The sequence below is a fragment of the Crinia signifera genome, chromosome 2 (assembly GCF_055691185.1).
Source record: "Crinia signifera chromosome 2, ASM5569118v1, whole genome shotgun sequence".
In the NCBI taxonomy this organism is placed as follows: domain Eukaryota; kingdom Metazoa; phylum Chordata; class Amphibia; order Anura; family Myobatrachidae; genus Crinia; species Crinia signifera.
This window is the reverse complement of record NC_139218.1, coordinates 332,424,787-332,449,623: the sequence shown is the minus strand read 5'-3', so window position 1 is coordinate 332,449,623 and position 24,837 is coordinate 332,424,787. Positions and strand designations below refer to the sequence as shown.

Here is a 24,837-nt window from a genome sequence, read left to right as displayed (position 1 = left end):
GCTTACTGCCACATTGGAACAAATTCAGACCTGTTCACACAGGTCCAAATTTGGCCACCGTGTGATTGTTTGGCTCCGCCCCATACCTGCAAGATCCTGCCTTGCGAATGGTTTCTATCAGTTCCAGTAGCACCCTAGCGGTTGTGGCAAAAACAATTCGCATTTCGCTTACCATAAAATAATTTTTTTTCTTTCTCTGGTCCATGCTGTTCGCAGGACTTACTCGTGGCTGCCTTGATAACCTGCAAATTCGGCCTACTGCTGATGGCATACTTCCTCCCCTAGCAGGCTAAAACATGCCTGCGTTTTCCCTGACACTCCCAGCGTTTTGTGCGCTGCGCCCACCGCTTTTGTTTGCACTCCCATGTAACGGCTGGGATCCACCCCCACATGCCCACTTCCTGTTAATATCCATGCATTCGGCTTGTAAATCAAAATATTTGCAGAAGCTGCTTGCTGGGCCTCGTACACATCAATTGTGGTCCATGCGCATATATTACAGAAACTGGAGATTAAATCACGCCTTGTTGCCCCTACGGAAGTGGGAAACCTTAAGCTGTGTGTACACGGTGCAATATATTAATCGGCAATATATTGCCCAGTGTCCCCTTTTCATCAGTGACCAGAGATGGTCGCTGATGAAAAGGAGACTCTGCCAGGGGAGCATCAGGGGGAAATAGCTGGTCACAGGAGCATGCTCCTGTGACCATTAGGGGCTGAACACGGTAGCACGAACCCGGCGATTTATCACCCACAGCACATACATATCAATGGCAGTATGGTCGCTCTGCTTAATATCTCCCCGTGTGTACACCACTTTAGTAAAATATTATATTAGTATTACTATTTATATTACCTTATCTCTTCTCACAAATATTGAGCATTAATGTTCTATTTAGTGTCCCCTTAGTCCCTGTGTAATGCTGCTAGATAAAGGGAAGACATACATGTTTTTTAGTGTTATTTATTTTTGCGCCTTTACATAATGAAATTAAATCTGGTTATAACATTTTATAAAAAGATTAATTTTCAAAATATTCACATTGACATCCACAGAATGGTTACATGAACATAGAGTAACTTCTAAATAAAATTGGTAGAAATAAAAGGTAGGTGATGTAAGTCTTCTGGAAATACCCCATAATAACGCATAGAGCATAAAATAAGTACGGTACTCCTTTCTGCACCTGTGGATGGAGTTGGCGGTAAAAAGGCAGCTTACCTCAGGGGAAATTACAGACTGAACATTCCAGCAGGTGAGCGTCCTTATCTGTACACTCCGAGCTGCTCACCCGTATAGTATTACACACAGTAGTACTTTCCTCGTATGCTTCTCTTCCACGTCACACTAACCTCTGCACCATTTACCTGTGCCCGGGGAGCTATATGTTCTGGTGTGTTCTCACAGGTGTATTTTTACACTATACATACAGGACCTGATTGGAATATTTTCTTTCAACTAACAAAACCTAAAACTTTCAGCAGAGCCGCACCCCTGACATGACAACAGGCTGCTAAATTTATATAGCAAATTAATGTTTTTATATCTTAATAATAATAATTGAATGTCCCTGGCTAGCCTACCAGTCAAAGTCAAAGTGTCTTTCATAGGGGTCTTGAAAAGTGATAAAGTGGAGAGTGGACTACCAACCAACCATTCCCTAACTGTCATTTTTTTCAAATCTAGCCTGCAACTGTTGAAATCGATTGTTGGGTGGTCAGTGCAACTGACCGCTCATGCGTTTACAGGCGCATCGGAGTGCTATCTTGTAGGTGGCAGCATTGATAAAGATGGGCAGATAGCTCCCTTGGCATTTATTACAGACTGTAGCCATAACAGAGAAGCTGCATCTAAGGCAGATACTCCACATAGTGTCTCTTCATACATCTACTACATGGTCAGTGGGACATTGGGTCTGGTTTTGAGTTGAAATAAGAGCAAGTTGATCATACCATGCTGCACTGCAAGTAGGAGAAGTAGTAATGTGCAGCGAGCGCTAGGTGTGACTGGGCTCTGTCCATACTCAAATGTAAAACTAACGCTGGCCCGTATTGGTGGGCTACATACAAAAGCAGCTATTGTATGTAACCCTTGCATTGCAACATGGTTTGTCCAGGTACACTGGTACTTGCTCGTTCTTACTGTATTCCGATCACATTGTTCTCTCACTTTGCATTTCAGGAAAATTTATTTAGACCAATAAAAAAAATAAGTCGCTTTGTGCTGTTTTTTTTTTCAATTTTATTTTTCAGTTTTCGGCTACAGTATTGGGATTATTGAGGGGTTTTACATTGCTTTCCACAGTTAGATACTTGTGGCACTCCAGCATTTCAGATGAACTGTGAGACCTTGGACACATAAGCTCACTTGGGTTTTCCATCTGTTTGCACAGGGTTGGACAAGTAGCAACCCTCCAGCTGTTGATGAACTACACATCCCAGTATGCCTTGCCTTAGTTTTGCTATGTGGCCATGCTGAAACTGATGCAAGGCATATTGGGATATGTAGTTCATCAACAGCTGGAGGGCTGCTTATTGCCCACCCCCGATTTTAGAGATTTCATTTTGGAAAGAAACAGGTGTTAGAAAGAAACCATTGATTTCAGTTGTCTATATGATTTTTGACGTCAACTTCTCAGAGTTAAGACATCTAGGATCTGGAGTTACAACTGGACATCTGTGGGCCCCATAGCATTCTGGAAGGGCCCCATATACCGATCAATGGTGTCTGATGTGTACATGACATAGAAGCCCCCCCTGTTATGACCCCTCCCCAAAACAAAACCTCCCACTACTCCAGTACTTACTGTTTTAGATGTGGTGGAAGATCCATCCGTATTCTAAAACTCTAAAACAAACAAGCTATACTCAATACTGGGTTATTGTGAGGTCAATTCCATTGCCTTCGAGTTATTGTGGCTATATGCTGCACTTATGGAACTTCCAGACTGCATACTAAAATCTACAAAACCGGGGTGAGATCTGGCCACTCGCATCTAATTAAATTGCCCCTATATGTGAACATACCAAGGACTGACAGATGACAGTTGTCTGTCTGTTGTTCAAGGTTTAGTACACAGGCCCCATCAGATTGTCCAAAGCCTTATTTGTTTAGCTATCAGTTGTTATTTGATAGGTGTTTTACATTGTACTAGGTTACACTTTTGGGATATGATGAGTCCCTATCTGAGGGCCCTGGTTTGCCACTGGGGTATATTTATGGGAGTATTCAATCTCTCCCCCTATTTCCACCGGCAGAAATAGCGTCACTCGCCTATTCAATGCTGCCGTTACCGACAAAACAGATCCGACTTTAAGTAATGTTTGATCTGATTTGTCGGAAACGACCGCAGATTGTCGAATTCACGGCCGTTTTTCAACAGTCCGCAGCAGATTTTGTCGATCAGGCTGTCGAGTGCCTGCAAGTCCACAGAACATTGAATTCCGCCTATCGAGTTATTGTCGGACTAACCAGAAAGGACCCGGGACTCCAACTGTCGGAACGTTCCAATGGTCGGAATATTAAAAAAATATATATTTTGTCATATAATATATAAAAATGTTGTCTTTTATTTTCAGTGCAACTGACAGATGAGTTTCAGCTCCATGTGGAGAGATTCTGCTCCTGTTCAGCCCTGTCTGCCAAGGTGTTAGCAGATGGGCACAGTGTGACTGACCATACACATCTGTAGAGGAATAATTACTATGATGGATCGTTTTTCAGCTGCTCTCTGTGCCTGGTTGTACTGCCAATAATGATTTTGTGTAGAGAACATTCCATACCTACCTGAAGAGTCTTGTCCCCCTTCAGGGTAATGGCTCAGAGTTCATTCGCTTTCTATAATAATTGCTACGGATGTTTGTTATCATGTGAGCGCTGTCATGTTGTCCTTAGCAGTCACAGATTCTTCCCGAGTTAAAGAACATTTCAGCTTTACTTTGCCTTGTGAAGGTACGTTATGCTTTTATTAGAAGCTAGTAATTTAATATGCTAGTACACGAATAACAAGATGAAGAAAACAAAACCACACACGAGTATTCTGGGCCTCTTGAAATCATAGACATCTGACGCTGGGGCAGATGTATTCAGCCTGGTGAAGAGGGAGAGTGGAGATAAAGTAGAAGGTGATAAGGCACCAGCCAATCAGCTATGTTTGTAAAGTGACAGGTAGGAGTTGATTGGCTGGTGCTTTATCACCTTGTGACTAGCGATAACGGGGATGCGGTCGGTAGGGCTACCCAGGGTTGCGGACGCTAGTGCTACCCAGGGATGTATATTTTTTTTCCCCTGACCTGTATTAGTGCAGAAGATACCAATATTACCAGTTTTACTATAAACTGGTCAGCAGCAGATACTCCTCTAAGGAAATTAACCATAGCGATCCAATATAGTAAAATGATTTTTTTTTTCTGCTTCATCCAGCATGCTAGATATTATAAGAAAATGAAGCATTGCAGGAAGTATTTATTAGTCAAAAAAAGAAACATTGTTCAGAAGAATATAGTGTAGGAACTCCCAGGAACGGAAGCTACAGTACTATAATTAGGAGCTTACTACAATGGAGGTATATATAGTACAGCAGGTAATTAGGGTTGAAGCTGATACTCCCAATACGCTTGTGTCTTTGTTAGTCATTTAATAGTGAATACATGCAGCCTATTACGGCAAGAACAAAGATATACGCATTTAGGTCTATGCTGTGTCCAGCTTACCATCAACTCTCCTAACTCGCTATTATTTTAGACTGTAACTGTAAGGAATAAGGTATGTAGAAATAAAGTCCTATTGTATACAGGGCGTTCAGTGCGTCTGCAGTACTACAGTAATCCCGCAGGTATTGCAGTGTGAAGGAAACACATGAAATAGGTTGACATGGCTAATGTCGACAGGGTTGGGTGCTCGACACAAGCATTAGGTGAACAATGGCAAGGTCGCATGAGGTTTTTCAAATTTTTTTATTTTCCACGAATGTCGACAAAGTTGACATGGTCACCGTCAAAGTGTACCACGCCCCCTCGCATGGAGAGCTCGACCCACTATTCTATTCTCCCTCCACTCCCTGTTGGCACATGTCGGCTCAGAAAATGTGAAAAACTCATGTTGACTGTTGTCCTAATGCTTGCGTCGACCTTAGCCATGTCAACCTATTTCACGCGTCAACCCAATGCATGTCAAACTAATGATCATATACTGGGCAGATTTTACTCTCACTTCTTAAAATGAAAAGTAGTCAGGGTTGCCAATGCTTTTCTATGACGCTATAGAGAAGTAATAGCCAGAATCTGACCACTGACCACCACTTCACACTTTTAAAAAGCTTTAGTAAATCTTCCCCATTTATGCTAAAAACAGCCTTTATAAAGCATAGGCCAGATCTTGTTCTCTGAGTATCTCACAACATAGTATATTGTACCCAGCATTAATGCTTTCCGATGTGGTGAGGGTTACACTGGTCACAGTGTGTGTCTGCATGTGTGACCGGCCTAGTCGCTAACACACTGGTCACAGTGTGTGTCTGCATGTGTGACCGGCCTAGTCGCTAACACACTGGTCACAGTGTGTGTCTGCATGTGTGACCGGCCTAGTCGCTAACACACTGGTCACAGTGTGTGTCTGCATGTGTGACAGGCCTAGTCGCTAACACACTTCTTGGGACTGTCTACATTAAAGCATATTTACTGCACTTCAACAATGCTTGGTGAATGCATAACATTAATGTCTGTGTTTAGAAGCCCTAAGGCTATTGAGCTTTATGGGTGTTCTGGTTAATTAAGCCAAAAAGAAAATAAAGGCGCCCATTGTTAGGAGGGCTGAGAAAGGTGGCGGAAGGTTAATTTATTCTTACACGGGAGTGCTGGCATTGATCACAGAGGATTCTTGAAGTGTTGCACTAGGTGCACATGTAATTGTATAGCGCCTATGCGGACATGCAGCGGTGTACCGGATTTTTCACTATATAAGCCAGTATGTTCCGGCCCACGGGTTTTGGGAGACAAGAAGACCATGACCATATTTAATGAAAAGTAGATGAGTTTGCCATCGGTTGAATAGTGTTCACTCTGGTATTTCTTTAGTGCAGGGTCCTGACCATCGGGCAGGGCACTTTTTTCCCATCGGGAGGGCATATTTTATATCAGAAATTTACATTAGAAACAACAAAACCTATATAAAAAATTGTACATTGTCCTAGGATTACGCCCAGTAAACATTGTCCTACTCTGCTTTGCCCATACCCCATTCACACCAGCCTAAATTCCCGGGTTGAGTCCGGGAACAACCCGGTACTAGCGCTGGTGTGAAAGGTTCCCGGGACAAAATCCCGGGCACATTTCAACCCAGCTAGGTACCAGGGTTGTTCCCGGGTTCAACCCGAGGACCTGGCTGGTGTGAAAGGTACAGGGTATACTTACCTGGGTTGCCGTGTCCTGTCCGACGGGAATTAATGCAGGCGGCGGGCGCAAATGACGGGACAGCCGGTGGATGATGATGACGCAGTTCTCCGGCGGCAGTGAGGACGCCGGAGAGCTGCGTCATCTTCATCCGCAGCCTGTCCCGTCATTTGCGCCGCCGCCTGTGTGGATCCCTGGCCTGCACGGAGGACCAGCAACCGGGGTGAGTATTCTCCCCACCTCCGCCGACTGCCCACCTCCTCCCCACCTCCTGCCGGCCTCCTTCCCGCCCCCTTCTCACACCAGAAAATGCAGGGACATTTCTGGTGTGAATGGGTCCAAACCCGGGAATGTCCCTGCTTGTCCCGGGAACTGAATTCCCAGGTTTGACCCTGCATTTCTGGTGTGAATGGGGTATTACATAGTCTGTCGTAATGATACTTACACATTATGGCACACACTGTAATGCCTCTTACACATTATACCACACACCATAATGCCCATTACACATTTATTTAATAACAGTTTCGGTACTTATGTAATATCTGGGCTCCCATTTTTCTTATGAGACCGCGTCCCCTCGCATGGCTCGCTGCGCTCGCCACGCTTCAGGCACGGTGGTTAGCTGCACTCGCCACACTATATAAAATCATCTCCATGCGTAGTTGGATAGTAGGGGTATGAAAAAATGGGGTGCATTTAACATGGGAGCCCAGATAATACATAAGTACCACAGTTTCTTATATAGCGCATACATATTACGCAGCGATTTAAGAGTATATTTGAACATTCACATCAGTCCCTGCCCCAGTGGAGCTTACAATCTATGTTCCCTACCACATACACACACACACACACACACACATTCTAGGGTTATTTTTTTAGCTGGAAGCCAATTAACCAACCAGTATATTTTTGGATTGTATGAGGAAACCAGAGTAAACCCATGCAAGCACGGGGAGAATATAGAAACTCCACACAGAGCCATGGTGGGAATCGAACCCATGACCTCAGCACTGTGAGGCAGTAATGCTAACTATTACACCATCCGTGCTGCCCCTACACATGCTGGCATACACCGTAATACCCATTATGGCATGTCAGTGGTGGGGTTCAGCGTAAGGGCGGCACATAGTGCCACACACAAAAAGGGCAGGGTGCATTTGGAGGTTTTAAAAACGAGCAGGGTGCGGCACCCTGCAAAAGAGGCTTAGAGGGACTTCCTACCTCTACATATCCTCAACATAAAGAATATACAGGTTTTCAGCCCTCCTATTTTATACAGCTATTTCTAATCCAGGTCTGCTAGCCAGTGGAGGGAATCTTCCTGTTTTTCGGACATATCCACCAGCTGCCTATAAATCACTTTTTTTGCCGCAGCTTTTTTGATTTGAAGGAAGTTACAACTTTTATTGAAGGGATTTCCTTCTCCTTTTTGATCAATATTTCTGACAATGAGCTGTATCTAATTTCAGGGCCTAGATATTTGTATCAGAACATTTTGTGATCCTGCACCTGCTCTGTAATGCCCCTTTAAGAACGCACATATTACCCGGTATATTGCTGTTTCAAAATGGTAATATGTGCGGTCTGAAAGGTCTACAGTGATTTTACCATTTCCAAAAAAACGGTATTTGGAAACAGTAAAAAAGCAGTGTCCTACCCATTTCAGACCCGTTTTTTTTTTTTTTTTGCAGTCTGAACGGTTCTGAAATGGTATTTAGGACCCAGCCAATAGGGAGCACAAGCTGGTCCCGCTCTGTGCATATCTAATGAGCAGGACCCAGTGCAGTGAATATTTAATGAGCTGGCGGGGACCCGCTGATTAAATATGCACTGCACTGGGTCCCACTCATTAGATATGCACGGAGGTCTGCCCCCCCCCCCCCCCCCCAACCGGACAGAGGCATTTCCAAACCCCACCCCCTGGTGGAGGCATTTCCAACCCCCTGATGGAGGCATTTCCAAAAAAAACCCACCCCCTGATGGAGGCATTTCCAAAACCCCATCCCCACCATCTGACGGAGTTATTTACAAACCCTCCCACTAAGGCATCCTCCCTCTCCCCCCACCCCCCATGGAGGCATCCCTCCCCCCCACCACCAGGGTAGCACAGGGGAGGGATCGCACTGGCAGTCAGGGGGTCCCTGCGGCGTATGTGAGATGGGAACTAGCTGAACTAGTAGTACCCCGCCGCTGCTCTGACATATGCCGCCAGTGCGACCCCTTCCCTACGCTGCCCAAGTGGGGGGGGGGGGGGGGGGAGCCAGAGGATGCCTTAGTGGGGAGGGTTGTAAATGCCTCCGTCAGGGGGTGGTGTTTTTTTTTTAAATGCCTCAAGCAGGGGGCGGTGTGGTGGATATAGGAGGACACACTAATACTATTGCCCCTTTAAATTGAGTGGTCCAAACTGCAGAATATACTGATTTTTGGAAAGTCCTGTTTAGTAAATGAGCCACCTTAAACCTTGGCTTGATGCTATTCCAGAAAACGTTCTGCATGGCCTGTGCTCATACTTTTGGGCTGTGTGTGTGTATGTGTGTAAAGACTCAAATATCAATTGAAACATAGTGAGAGAAGTTTTAATTGTTTTTTGGGTGGCCGCTCTAAGTAATGGGTACCCAACAAAGCTATTCATTCCTTGGTTTGATAGGGTACGAGTGCCATGGCCACCCATTATTTCTGCTGTAACCCTCCTGAGTTGTAAGCTTGTGAGCAGGGCCCTCATACCTTTGACTGTCTATAAATACCCAGTTTGTTATAGCATTGTCTCCTATTCTAAATCATCGATGGTTCATGGCCGATGTTGAATACTTTTGCCATCGATGGGGGAGAACCAGATGGTTTCCCTCCATCGATGGAACAGCAAAACAATGTTTTGCTTTTTTTTTTTTTTCAAAGTGCCGGGACACGGAGCATAGCCCCGCCCCCGTGTTTTGATTGGCCCACAGGCCAATCAATCAAACACAATGGATGACCATCGATAAGTAAAAATATCGATGGTCATCCATTGCATATTTTAGCACTATCGATGGCCTGTTGCAGAATTGCCATCGATGGCAGTGGCAACGATGGCCATCCCTAGCGACAAGTACAATAAGTGCCTATGGCAGGTGCACCTGATCAAAGCAACAATTGAATAGCTCTGTGGTGAACCCATTATTTGCAGCACCCCCAAAAAAAGCCACAATTCTCTAAGACCCCTATTTGCTATAAAAAATTATGCTTTTACTGTCATGAATGTTCTTTACTTTGAATATGTGGCAGAAAACTTGATCAATTTGTTTTTAATCACGTCTATTAACCTTTCATAACTTATTTTGATAGTTTGATACTTGATGGGATTTGCATTAACCATACTGGACACTATCTAATAACAGTCCCTGCAAAGACGGCATTAGCTTGTGCGTGGATTCCCCTGGTTAGAGGGATGAGTTTGGTATTGGAGATTTGCAGAGTTGGATAATATTACAAAGCTAGAGCTGGCCTTTCCAAATCATTGCTGCAGTGAGGCCTCTACACCACGGCATCTAGGGCCTGATTCTGGTTTACTCGCAATAGCAAATTCTCTCTCTCTAATGAACAAAACCATGTGCACTGCAGGTGGGGCAGATGTAACCTGTGCAGAGGGAGTTCGATTCGTGTGAGTTATTTTTGTTTCTGTGCAGAGTAAATCCTGCCTGCTTTATTTTTACACTGCAGTATAGATATCAGTTTGAAGTACCAACCCCACCCAAATCTAACTCTCTCTGCACATGTTACATCTGCCCCACCTGCAGTGCACATGGGTTTGCAAGTGAACCAGGATCAGGCATCAAGTACAGGTTTAGGCTATCTGTGGCACTCCTGCTAATGTGTAACTACACATTCCAGCATACTCTGCGACACTTTCAGCTTACCCTAATGTCAAAATGGCATGCTGGGAGGTGTAGATATATTAATCTCATTTTTTGTGTGTTTGTGTAAATGCCTTAAAGATTTGGGAGCAGCAACCAGGATAATTAACAATAGTGACTATTCCACTAGTTGCTTTTCATTTCTGTCCTATCATGGATATGTGTTGCATGGAATCCTTTGATCCATTTTCACACTGATGGTTTTGCCATCACCTTCAGGCATATACTGAAAGCGGATATGGTTTATATTTTGTGTGATCTGCTTTTCTAATATTTGCCTCCATTTCTTCCTGGACAGCAGGAAGCGGTCAGTACAGCACATCGGTTTCCTTAGCTGATGGTCTATGCGGACTACAATGTTAAATGGTGACTGGTCCTCTGACCATTTTCATTTATACAGTATAACTGCTATTAACTTGAAAGTGCGCCCAATTTTCATGGTTTGTTTAAAACCGCTTATCTTGGCAAATAGTGTTATTACCACTGGGAATCTGTGTCTGCTAAAGTACAGAGGGTGGGAAGGGGTCTGCCTATCAAACTGTGGTGTATTAGTAAGAGTATCTACCTACTAGTAAGCACGCTCAAAGCAAATGCTTCGAAATCTAGTCTGCTACCTTGTATTTGTGCATGTGTGAGAAAGAAAGAGATGTAGTTTCACTTGCTGCTGACAGATGGCAGTGTTTCAGAGACACACAATCAGACATTAGACCTATATATAGATAATAGGTATGTATTGCCCAAAAAAGGGTAGACTCTTTGATTTGTTGCTTTGTACATTTCACTTGCTTGCACCTCTTGTAATCTGTCTGTCTCCCCTTCCTACTAGATTGTAAACTCCTCCGAGCAGGGCCCTCTTCCCTCCTGTTGTCAAAGCCCACTTCTCTTCACATTTCACTCACAGCTCTCCTATACTCAAACACTCTGTGACCATCTTCGTCCGCATACTCCTCTCCATCATTGGCCTCAAGCCTCTAGTTGTATGTTGATTGAGTCCTCACTACTTATAGTTAAGCTTTAATGTGTTTTGAACTGTGGCGCTCTTTATTTGTACTCTACTTTTGTTATTTATTCAATGTTATGCCAAGTTTTTGTCTCCCTGTATTGTTCCTTTGTACGGCGCTGCGAAACACTTGTGGCGCCTTATAAATAAAATTATAATAATAATTTCACAAGTGCTCAGATAAACTGAATAATCTTAGCTTAAGTATAAAATCACACACAACGGTACTGCATTCCTACGGTTCCATGTGCACTTCAGGTTTCATTAAAAGTAAATGATAAATAAGACGCATCTATTCCTGAGCAGCCCTTAGCCGCTTACAATTGTACTTTTCACACATCTTCAGTTCCCCCCTAATCTTTAAGTATAATAGTTATTCCTTCTCTATATGCAAAGTAAATAAATGTAATGCTTTTCCGTACAGATTTGAGTTCCTGATCTGCTATAACATTTTTATATTCTTATTCAACGTGAGGCTAGTCCTGTACTTGTTATGATTTTGGGTTGTAAAATGGAGGAACATAACATCTATGCTCAGGCTCCCCCTAGTGGAAATATGATTATATTTTAGAAAATGACTTTTGTGAGACCTGCTCTTTTCAGGCATGTTTACTCTTGTATTCCGTGATGCTTGCCACTTACTGTACCTGTGTAAAAATCCTTTTTAGCCGCACACTACAAATGTATTAGTTGCAGAATATCAGCACATGCTACAAAATGGCAGCCTCCATGTTATTTCCTATATACTTAAATGCATGTTTTCCTACGAGTAATCGTTCATTACCCACAAGACAAGTTATGTGAATAGTGTGACCTTCCCATCAATGCTTTGTATGCACCCTATTGTTTTGGGTTAGTTTATATACAACAAGGTGAACTATTACGGTGTTGAGCCTTGATCGGCCAAGTGGGAAGACATTATGAGGAGTGAAGTAATATTAATCAGGAATAAACCACAATCTGCTTTCCAGGTTATGAAAATCGTTGGTTAAGAATCTCTTGAAACGTAGCTCAGCCTAAGAAGGGAAGGTTTATATTGTTTGTGTGTTGTAAATGGGCTTCTGTAGCAAAATGGCACACCTTGTAAAATGTGGCATAGTATTAATCTGCCTGTTCTTCTCTTTCAGGACTGGTGTCCAGGCCCTCGCCAAAGAAGCCTAGGAGTCGGAGCATCTTCAAGGCGCTCTTCTGTTGCCTCAGTGCACAGAATGTTAGCAGACAAGGGGGCTCCGGTGAGCCTCCCACCCAAAAAGAGGAGGCACAATCCACTCCAAAGGTATGGTGACAACAAGGCTCTCCATCAAAATCTTAGGTGGGCAAAACATAATAGTCCTATATGGGAGGTCTAATAAAATGCTTTAGAATGAGATGATGTCATTCAGTCATTGGCAGCGTGTTTCGGCAATCTGGCATGGTGCGAGTCTAAGGGAAATTGCCCCAACCGTCGGGTAAGAGTGAACATGTGACAGGCCCAGGTTAACCGAGCTTAGTGGGAAATGTCATTCATTTTAAAATGATAGGTTTATATGGTGCTCTACTGAGACTGTAGATGACAAGTGTAAAGGTAATTCATAAATATATAATGAAATAGAAGCAATGTATTGTTTGTCTAGCAGCGTCATTCTTTCTATTTTCCTCCCGATTTCCAGATTTCATTTTGGCTGCATAAATAGAATTAGTGACTTAATCATCTCTCTACAACGCACAAATTTTGTATTCCTCTGCTGTGATTGTGTGGTCAGTCACGCGACTCACGCCATCCCTCTACTAATATTTTAGTTGAGCTATTTGTTCAGTATCTCGAAGCCCATATCTATTCCATGGTAGACAACAAGGGGCAGACTAGATGGGCCAAATGGTTCTTCTTTGCGGTCACATTCTATGCTACTACTATGTGCAGACGTAGAAGTTGATTTGTGAAATGTCGCCCCCTTTCTTTCAGTCGGATCTGCTCCAGTGTCTCCAGTATCAGTTTTACCAGGTATTTATCCTGTGTTTGTGTCATAGTTTCCTTTTTCATACATCATTTAATGACCATGGGGTAAAGTTACTGACATGAAAGAGTCTTGTACTACCGGCCTCTTTAAAAATGGCATTTCCTTTATGTGTCTAAGGGTTGAGGATTGGTTGATGTTAGATTGGGTTTCATCATGTAGGCGTTAGACATAGGCTTACAACCTGTAAATGAAGCTACACTTAATTTAATTAAGTCATGGAACCTGGGTCTTCATAATTATCTCCGTTGAACTAATCGCACTTCTCACATAGGTTGTGATTCTGATTTGCTCGATAAGCTGCGAAGCTCGCTGCTTACCGAGCATTTGTGACGCTGCCCCACCGTTTCCCCTCGCAACCGTGTGAGGGGATGTGTAACAAAGAAACATCCCCTCGCATGCCGCCGCCGCAAGAGAAATCATTCGATGGTCGCTGACTATCGAATGATTTCTCCTGCCTTCACAAATATAAGTCCGTCTCAACGGACTTTTATATTTGCAGGCACTGGGACAAAGGCAGGGCAGGCGGCTGAGATCATGTGATGTCAGGCGCCTCACCCCAGACAGGTATTGACCCGTCCGCCTACCCATGGGAACGCCCATATCCTAGTGCTGCACAGTATTGGGAGGCTGCTGATTTGGCTGGGAGTGCTGCCAGTCTTTAGACAGGTTTAAAAAAAAAAAAAATCCTGCCCCTTGCCACTGCTGCAGCAGTTGTGAAACTACAATTCCCATCATGCCTTGCCACAGTTTTGCTATTAAGGAATGCTACAACTATGGCAAGGCATGCTGGGATGTGTAGTTTCACAACAGCTGGAGGACCACAATTTGGACATGTCTGGTCTACACAATAGAATGGGGTACACAATACATGTTGTGAGTACCCAGAGACAAATCACACCAGGAGGAACACAAGATTGGGGTCCTGGACCATGCTGCATGTCCCTCACTTGTGATGTCCTCCATCATCTTGCATGTACAGATGATGGAGGATGTCCCTGACGACACGCTCTGACCGTTTTTCATATTATGGTCTAATGTGTACCCAGCTTAAGACTTCTGATTATAAACCGATTACTGAGAACAGGACGTGATTTTAAAGAGGCTCTATAGCAACTGGGACAGTGGATGTTCACACATCTCCAAGGGTAATGAAAGTTGTCCCATTATAAACTTGTCAGTTACATTACCCCAAAACACTTCTCTGTCTGTTACTGTATGCATTGCATGATGACACGGTATTGCTAAAGATCGCAAAGTGTTATAGGCTTCTTCTATTTGATCTATTCCATTTACTGTAACCCTCCAATCCTGTCCCGAGATCTTTCTTCTCGTTTTCATGTTCTGTGCATAGTTCATAAATCTCAAGAAACTAATTTGTGAAATGCACCTTCACCAATAAGCTTCTTCCACCTGCACTTTTAATGCTTCAGCCAGTGGGACCGAAGAGGTGGCTCAGCCAGCTGAGACTCCTGCCTGGAAGCATCTGTGTGACCTGCAGGTCGCAGGATCTAACCCCGGCTAGCTCTGCTCACTCTTTCATCCTTTCCAGGTAGATAACATGAAGAGCAATGATCATTGAAGTGCTGTCTCCTGTATTTGTAAAACCTTTTTTTTTTTTATCCCCTAAGGATGGAATAGGACTGTGCGGCAGGAAGTTACAGTGAGCACGCTCTTTTTATAGGAGCCACTTCCTATTTGTTAACCCTTACAGTTTCTAAAGCCCTGCTAGTGTATTTAGTAGAGTTTACCTCTTTCAAGAAACATGCACAAAAATAGGGAGCATGGGAAAATCATTTGTGACCCAAATCAAAGGCAAAGCTGTTGACTGCCAATAATTGCCTTTTGGGGTGGGAATTTAATAATTTTTGGGCACCTGACGCAGCTGTTCTATCATTTTGTAGATCGGTAACCACATCGTCCTTTTATATATGGTCGTATGCTCCTGAGGTGGCAAGCAGAAATGTTTTTGGGCACCTTTGGCACCGAACCCAGTAGGTTAGAAGGGCTTTGCTGCTTTTTCGGGGACATTTACTAAAATGGGAGTTCTTTCACATATGATGTTGCTGTGAGCAACCAATCAGATACGGGGCCAGATTCTCTAAGCTTCAAAAGTGATAAAATGGAGAGTGATAAACAGTCAGCCAATCAGCTCCTGCATGACATTTTTCAAACACAGTCTGGGACATGGCAGTTAGGAGCTGATTGGCTGGCTGTTTATCACTCTCCCTTTTTATCACTTTTGAAGCTTAGAGAATCTGGCCCATGATCTATTATCTTCAAGAACGTGCCAGATAAGAAGTGGATTCTGAATCGTTGCCCATAGCAACATCCCATATGAAATATAACTCCCATCTTAGTAAAGTTTCCCCCTTTGAGACTAAACTTGGTGCATTTAAGTACAAGAAGAAATGGGATCTGCGAGACTCCTGCCTGTCAGCAAAACAACTGAATATCTCCACCGTGCTCATAAAACTACTATTGAATTACCCCCCTTAGAGTATTGTGTTCATGCATCTTTATTATTATACATAAGGCTGGTAGTCTTGCTTTGCCTCCGTACCATGTTTAGCTACCAAACAAGGTTTTTCAAGTACTCATTATTTCATTTTTGGCTGACAGAGTTCAAAAACAAGCCGTGATCCGATTGTCACCATAGTTACCCCTCTAAATGATGTTGTGTTCACATAAAAACATACTGGCGCTGTTTCCAAGCCTGTTTTGTTGCATGTTTCGTGCAAGGGGGATAGCTATTTTCAAGGCCCATTCAATATCGATGGTCCTAGTATTTCCCTTCCCTTTTAGTTGTTAATTTTAGACTGATTGGTTTTAGATTGTCCTGAGTTCTGTCATATATTTGAGTGCATTTCATCATGAAATATTTGTAAATGCAATGGGAAAAGTAATCTATTGTGTGTTTTCAGATTCCAGGCACCTCTTTGCTCCCTGAGGTAACACCAAAAGATAATGGGAAGATATGCATGGTGATAGACTTGGACGAAACATTGGTCCATAGCTCTTTTAAGGTAAGGCTGAGTAACTGTATAGCTCTGAGATGGCTCAAAATGAAAGGCTACAGACCACATCAGGTCAAATGATGGCTCTTGAGGTTAATTCTTATGCTGACCACACACACACACACTCTGTACATGGAGCACACACTTGGTGCCGGTTGACAGTCCTATTATAGAAAGATTCTATATTTACATCCCTTGTGGTGCAACAAAAAGAAAGGACAATTATTAGACATTATTATTATTATTATTATTATTATTATTCAGCTCAGCCAAATCTGCGTGGGACAAAATCAGTACTTCATAATATGTATTTTTTAAGATAAGATAAATATGTGATTAATGGGAGAACGTCAAACAATTGTGTCCACTGACTAATGGGTCGAAGAGGATATGTATCACATCTTGGAGAGAGATAACATACCAATACATAAGCTCTTGGCTGTCATTTTTCAAACCCATCCTGTACCGTGACAGTTAGGAGCTGACTTTCGGACATATGTACTAAGACCCCCAACAGTCATTTTTCTAACACGTGGGTAAATCTATCAAGCCTGGTGAATACATAAATCGACAGGGATAATGCAGAAGCCAATCAGCTCCTAGCTGTCATTTTTCAAACAAAGCTTGGAACTTTACAGGTAGGAGCTGATTGGCTGGTGCATTATCGCCTGTCCACTTTATCATTTCTCCAGGCTTTATACATCTACCTCTCAGCCTGTAACATGACACCAGCTGATTTGCTGATACTTTATTTCTCTTCACTTTATCGTTCTCTAAACGTTGAACATGTGCCCCTTTATCTCTTGCCACTTTATCTCTCTCCAAGCTTTGAAACCTATAATTGTGTAATGAAATTTCACCAAGAGTAATCACATTGAATAGCATATGATAAGTATTTTCTGATTGGTTAGTAATTGCCGTATATAATTCTGGATGTAGTGTATGCCATAAAATTAAACCTGTATGGTTTCATGGTTCTTAATGCTTTTCATTCTTGTTTATTTCCATAGCCAATCAGCAATGCGGATTTTATAGTACCGGTGGAGATTGAGGGGACTACACATCAGGTGAGAGCGCACAATGTTTTATATTTTTATGTGTTACTACTTATTGATCCTTTTTATCTGGCTGATCTACAACGATGGGAAAAACATGGACTGCGGCCTGGTTCAAGTAATCCAGGATAGGCTGTTTCCTCACAGCGCGGCCTACTCTTGATTACTTGTTTCAGGAAGCAGTTTACTTTGCAGCAAAGGCCGGTATCATGTGCTTATTGAAATACTGAAATTATATAGGTGTCCGTCGTATGAGATGAAGATATCCTGAAGATCAACTGTAAGAGTCCTTTGAAGTCAGATTATGTTTTTAAGCTTCCATATTTTTATGGCCATGCCCACAAACTTTTTAATAAGACATCTTATCCAATGGCCTGTTGGCTTGTAGACTTTTTTTATTATGTTTTATTATACTAAAGGATTATAATGTATGAATGTAAATTTGTAATGCACATCACAACAGCCATTAATAAATGTACCTCAGCCTGAGTGGCAGGTGATTACCATAGGCTTGGTATCTGGATGATAAGAACACATACCGACGGCTGTCACCATATACAAATATCCAAGAAGGCCCTCTCTATTATACCTTTTTGAACCCTCCACAGGTATACGTTCTAAAGAGGCCTTATGTGGATGAGTTTCTGGAGAGAATGGGGGAGCTCTACGAATGTGTACTGTTTACCGCTAGTCTTGCCAAGGTAAGGAGAAATCCTATTTATGATCTGCAAGCTCCAATATCACGTTGTTATTATTAACATTTCTGTACAGTATTAGTATATTCAATTGCACATTACATTGGGAACAAAGTTGTAAAACGCTGCTTGGTGTTATTTAATAGCCACCATGGTAAAACGGTTGTGTTACAATAGATCTACAGAAAATAGTAGGTCGATGGTCAACCGGGTCAAAAGGTTGACAGTTTCTACGGTCAACAGGTATAAAAGGTCTACAGTGTTAAAAGGCTGGCTGTTCTTAGGGGTCTGTATGATCTGGTCATACAGCAATGTTGGCAGCATTGAGTCCTGGGGGGGGGGGGGGGGGGAGATTTACTAAACCTTCTAAAATAGACAAGTGATAGTGATGGCCAAAGCAACCATTTTGATTTTTTTTTTTTCTGTCATTTTCTAGAATGCAATAGAGAACTGATAGCTAGACTCTGGTTGCTACGGGCAACACCACCACTAATTTGAAGATCCTTTAGAAACCCTTTGGAATCAGCGGGTTAGATAGAACACATCAATTTTGTTGGAAAAGTATAGAGGGAATGTAATTAGAAAGGGGTCACTTAGATGGATTAGGTTCTGCAATTTGACAAGCTTACCTGAAGAGGAATGTTTGGAGACTAGAGGAAAGTCTTGTTGTATGGGAAATGCATTCCACAGAGTGGATGCGGCCTGAAGCACATCGTGTTACTCTGAATGAGACCAGGTAATGAATATGGACACGTCCGGTGAAGAGATTCTTAGAGGACCATTCCATTAACCATATTTTGGCAACAACCTGTAGCTAGTTGGATAATCCGAATGCTCTGAGCAGTATAAAATATTTCTGGTGATGAGTATGTGGAACTTGTGGGAGCCAATAAGTGACCTGTTTACATAAATGTCTGTACTTGGGATTTGTAAGGGGAAGATAGATCAGAGAGAAGCTGCAGACTGAGAGATGGATAGTGGAAGATCCAGCAGGGTCCACCAGGAAACCATTTTCTGTATGGTACAATTGCAGTACATTCCAAAAGGAAAAAAGAACTATCATCATACCTTGGCATTAAATGCATCTACATATAGGTAGTGTTCCTTCTAGCACCCGCCATCTTTGAAAACCCATGCAGTTCCTCTTCCCTGCCTGGGGTGTCGCTGTCCTTTGCCCTTTAAAAAAACACTAGGGGTGAGATTTAATAGGATGAGAGATTCAGAAAGTGAGAGATTTAGTAAGAAATCTCCAGTTTTTTTTAAAGCGGCAATCATTCACACTGCAAAACCAGTTTGATTTTGAAGTGTAAATGATTGCCGCTTTAAAAAAACTGGAGATTTCTCACCAAATCTCTCACTTTCTGAAAATCTCATCCTATTAAATCTCACCCTAGGTTTCTTTTGTCAGTAGTTCTAGTGACCATAGAATGTTATGTCTTCAAGTGTAAGCTATAATATAAGTTTTTGTTTTTTTGCAGTATGCTGATCCAGTCACAGATCTCCTAGACAAGGAGGGGATCTTCCGCTCCCGCCTCTTCAGGGAAGCTTGTGTCTTCCACCAAGGCTGTTATGTCAAAGACTTGAGCCGTTTAGGGAGAGACCTGAAGAAAACGATTATTTTAGATAACTCTCCTGCATCCTACATCTTCCATCCAGAAAATGCAGTAAGTATGTTTGCTTGTATTGCCATCGTAATATAATAGAGTAGGCAATACACCCAATCAGCACTACCATTAAAAACACCTGCCTAATGTTGTGTAGGACACCCGTGTGCCAACTACATAGCTTTGACCATGGAATCCACAAGACTTCTGAAGGTGTCCTATAGAATCTGGCACCACGATGGTAGCAGCAGATCCTTTAAGTACTAAAAGTTGGAAGGTTGTCCCTCCATGGCTCAGATTTTGGGCCTGATTCAGGCCTGTAAGGCAGCAGTTTTTGCAGATGGACAAAACCATGTTGCGCTACAGGTGGGGCAGATGTAACGTGCAGAGAGAGCTCGATTTCTGTTATTTGGTTTCTGTGCAATAAATACTGGCTTCTTTATTCTTACACTGCAATTTAGATTTCAGTTTCAACACACCCCACCCAAATCTAACTCTCTCTCTCTCTGCACGTGTTACATCTGCCCCATCTGCAGTGATCATAGTTTTGTCTATCTGTAAAAATTGCAGCCGTGCCAACAGGCCTTCTTCCAGCGCATCCCACAGATGCTCAATCGGAATGAGATCTGGGAAATTTAGGGGCCAAGTCAGCACCTTGAACTCTTATGTTACTCAAACCATTGCGTAACAATTTATACACAGTGTGACAGTCCTCAATACCCTGCTAAAAGAGGCCACTGCCACCAGGGAATACCCTTGCTAGGTGGTACATGTCAAAGTAACATCCACATGACTGCCAGGACCCAAGGTTTCCCAGCAGAATCTCTTCTAGATTGCCGTTCTTCCCATAATCATACTGGTGCCATTTCTTCCTCAGTCTCAAATGACACACATGCATGTAGCTGTCCATTCTTCAAATCATGGTGGCTATAGTATACCCCTCTAGCTGCCTGCATTTAACCACTGAATTGTATTGGTATCATTTGCTTTCAATGCCTATCTACATATTTGTCATCACTGTAAACTTGCATTTTCAAAATGAGAGTTTTAGGCCTTGTATACATGTCAGTGTGGTAAGTATGTGGTATAGGTTGATTAAGCTGATGGCATAAACTTGAGAATGGAACAGTCAAAGGGATCATAGATCTTGTTGCGAGTGCTCCAGTATTCGCACTGTAATAAACAAACCACATAGCGCTCCTGCTACAGTGTATAGGCCCCCATCTATATCAACAGAATACTTTGACTTCCATCACCCAAAGAACATACCAATGCTCAGTAAAGAGGGTACTTTTTAGTTGATGACACAATCCTTTAGAACTCCAAGGGAAAAGTGGTTCTTGTTGTGCCTGTCTTTAGGTCTCTGTTACCCTAATTATTGCAGGACTATCCCTGTCCTTTGCAGGATAAACTTTCATTGATCTTTAAGCTCTGTGACCACCAGACAATTTGAGTAGTTGTGCTTGAGGCTTGTTCCTGCAAGAGGGGGGGTGGGGGAGCGGAGATTATGCCTGTTGCTAAATTGCTGTTGGCACATCAAGTCTTCTGTCTTTTCCACCCTCTTAAACCTTGAACATATGCTGTATAACATCATTGTCTGCCAGCATCATTGCAAAGGCAAAGGCTTTTTATTCCAGTGAAAGCACAGGTCATTAATAAGAGCAAAATCTTTCTCTGCTATTTTCCCAGCTCCCTTTTTAATTATTGCGCACAATAATATTACTGACAGATTGTATTGAGAAGCAATAAGAGCCAGTTGCTAGGTAACCGTTAACAATACCAGATGTCTGGAGCTGCCTCAGAACATTGATGAAAAGTTATTTCTGCTACACAAATTTTATGTTTTTACTAACAAGCTACAAACAAATTAATCACAATTATTGACACTGAGGAAGGGACAGGTAGGGAAATTGTGGTCCATGCAAGTTCTTATTGTCCACTAAATGAGGGTTCATGCATGAAGTGGTGAAGAAATGAACCAGTAGAGAAGTCGGCCTTAACGACCAATCTATTTCCACCTATCATTTTATATACTGTACTTGATCAAGCTGATTGGTCAGATTACTTCTCAACTGGTCCACTGTACCATTCCTTTCACTGCTTCATGCATTAATCCTGTTTCGGAAATGTCCGCAACCTGTTGACCTGACTTCTGCTTGTCTTAAGTAATACTTTCTTGCTTGTGGCATTGTAACCGTTCTGATTAAATACTAAATGGTTTGACGAGGCTTCTTCTGCTTTCAGGTACCCGTGCAGTCGTGGTTTGATGACATGGGAGACACAGAACTTTTGAGTCTCATCCCAATCTTCGAGGAGCTCAGTTGCTCTGAGGACATTTATACAAGTCTTGGGCAGCTGAGGGCACCTTGAGGCTCCTTTTCACGCCTTGATTTTTTTTCAGGGGACTTTTTATATCTTAAATATTCTTTTTATTTTTCTCTTAAAAAATTTCTCACACTCGCAGTGCCTTTGGCCTCAGAGGAAGAGGAACAAAATGGAAATTCACGATTGGGCAGATTGAGGATTTCTTGGGGAATTCACCTGCCCTTTACCAAGCAGACTGGCTACAGCTCACACTCCTTATGGCTTGCACGCCTGGTGGCGTGTTGGCGGCGAATGCAGGGATCTATATATGCCATAATGTTGGTGCACTAGTAGGAGAAAGTGTCCTTTTTCAATAATGGTACCATGTACCTGTCTTTTCTAGTTCTCCACTGCTATTTAGTCTGCATATCATTGAATCATTTGTCAAGCTGTAACATGTACAGGAGGGTGTATGGTCATGATACTGATAAATGAAAAGATACAGGTACTTTAGCTTAATATGTTAATACACATGTGGGATTAGGCACCTTACTCAGAGGTTTATGTGGGGGAAAACATTGCGGGGAGACATCATTACAAAGAGAGCAGGACCGCTCTGATACCTGTGCACATTCTCATCTGACTTCCTCTGATCCCGATAATCCCTACATGACGCTGTCTGTTCTATGCATATTCCTCGCTGAATGCACTTGACTTGTTCATGTTTGTGGTGGCACACACTGGCGTTTAGTGCCTTTCCTGACCAGCTTTTATTATGGGCAAAGGCTTCCTTGCCATGATTTGTTTTTATTATGTCATCCCATTTGCGTGACCTGAGATTATTCCAGCACACTTGTACAGAGATGTATACGTGTGACAGTCATGTTCCTATTACGGCCAGTACAATTCCATATTTTAATTGTAGCACGATTGATAACACTGGAATCATCCAAGATGGAAGCACGGTCAGGCTTAGAAATGGTTCAGGGAGTCGTAAGTAGGACAGCAAACACCAACTTCAAATGTCAAAGCCAATGATATATATAGGTTACTGTTATTACTAGGACATGCATATTAAATATTAAACATTTTATTGATCATAGGCAATGGGGAATAATAGAACTACTATCACTGGTTACCTCCATATACTCAATGCCTCAGTGCCTTTAGCAGCAAAACTTCTCCCCATTAACTTTTTATCCAAAAATATTAAAGCCAAAGGGATTTATAGTAATTTTTAATGTTCTTCAGCCACTCCACGGTTATTTTTATTTTTTAATTGTTGATGAGGAAAAAAAAAATATTTAACTGGCTCCTATGAAAGCTTTACTCTGGGTCACTATTGACAGTTTGAATATAGTATTTTTTAAGATGGCATTAGCTAGATTATACCTGTTAATGACATACACTACAAAGGCTGTGCCTTATTATAGCAAGGGGAATACAAACATTCTAGTTTGTCTTCCATAAGTCCAGTGGTAAACACAGCTAGCCAGCTGGAACGCTGGTTTTAGCCTATTTATGCCAGTACTGGGTCATTGAGCAGGTAATACAGGAAAACCATGCAGTGCCTTTTTGGCTGCTAAAAATACACCTATTAAAATCCAGAGCTCTGAAATGTCACACCTATAGCTAGGGAGCTGGTTTTTTTACTCTGGTAATTCCATTTCCTGTAGCTCTCGTCTCCTGGCCTGTCTTTTCCTGCCTCTTATGAAGTTTGCGATCTACAGGATTCTGCAGGACTGTTACAAAATTCTGAGCGGACCTCAGGGGGCAATACATAGAAAAATGGCCCATTGTACGGCATGGCAGTAGCCATGCCGTTTCAGCCATTCTGATTTGAAATGTTGCTATGCTTATGCAGGTGGAGAAACGTACATTCCTGGGTGTCTTTCTCTGGTGTCAGGATGTGCAGTCGGCATCTGACCTTGAATGAGGGTCTGCGAAAAGTATTAGGTTTATTCTTCATTGTACGTTGAGCAGCTGTTGGATGGACTTTCAGCACATTGCTGTATTTAAGGTTCTACCAGACTGACTGAATGAATTTTAATTATTAAAATATGTAATCCCTCTAACAGAGCATGTAATAAAATCTATTTTTATGCCCTACGTTTTTGTGTTTGAACTGGGAAGGCACAAGGCAGCCCTGGCGCCCAGATGGGGTCCTGCCATGCAGTCATAATGGTTTTCATTTCTGTTTTCACGTCTGTGATGCCCGAGGAGGAGCAGAGTTCTAGTCCATTGGTACATGTGGGGATGAGAGGAGTAGAATCCTCATTTGAAGGCGCTCTGCCAGGTTTGTATTGCAGCATGTGGGCTACATAAAAATAACAGCGTGGTAGGAGGGCTGATCTTCTACGGCAACTACTACTTGCTGGGATTTTTCAATGAATACCAGGTTCACCTCCTAAAAATCTTCACTGGCTGTACATACCATAGGAGCCTATAAGTAAATACTGCATTCACAGAAGCCAACACTGGTATACATAGGTGTAACTGGAGTTTGCAAGCAGCTCACTAAAGGCTCCGTTTAACACTATACCAAATACCTGTGGTATATTTTGTTTAATATCACATTGTTACTCATGCCACCAGTATTCAGTAATATCTGCCCAGCGGTGTCTACTGCAATACCACATACAGCCTACCGCTGCCAGCAGCCGACTGTTAATTAACACGCATGCACATTGCAAATCAACCTGGCTGGGGCACAGCAAAGCTTGCAGAGCTGTGCTAAAGCCAAAAAGCATTTGCTGGGCCCCCATAATGGCAAACCATGGCAAGAACGGATGTAGTAATCGCCTTAGTTTGTGCAAAAGTGGTTACATTTCTTTCTTATATATGCAAGCCTGGTGTCATGCTAGTCAAGCTACTACTGTTAT

The 24,837-nt window shown here is 42.5% G+C and overlaps 1 protein-coding gene across 1 annotated transcript in view; it reads left to right on the top strand.

The window, feature by feature from the left end:
• CTDSP2 (CTD small phosphatase 2) overlaps positions 1-24,064 on the top strand; it is a 40,158-nt gene extending 16,094 nt beyond the window's left edge. Inside the window, exons 2-8 of the mRNA XM_083169437.1 lie at positions 12,414-12,562; positions 13,229-13,267; positions 16,205-16,306; positions 17,308-17,364; positions 17,961-18,053; positions 19,526-19,711; positions 21,896-24,064. Coding sequence (XP_083025563.1) covers positions 12,414-12,562; positions 13,229-13,267; positions 16,205-16,306; positions 17,308-17,364; positions 17,961-18,053; positions 19,526-19,711; positions 21,896-22,021 — 752 coding nt within the window. The 3' untranslated portion in view covers positions 22,022-24,064. The remainder of the gene's footprint in view (positions 1-12,413; positions 12,563-13,228; positions 13,268-16,204; positions 16,307-17,307; positions 17,365-17,960; positions 18,054-19,525; positions 19,712-21,895) is intronic.
• The last annotated feature ends 773 nt before the right edge of the window (positions 24,065-24,837 follow it).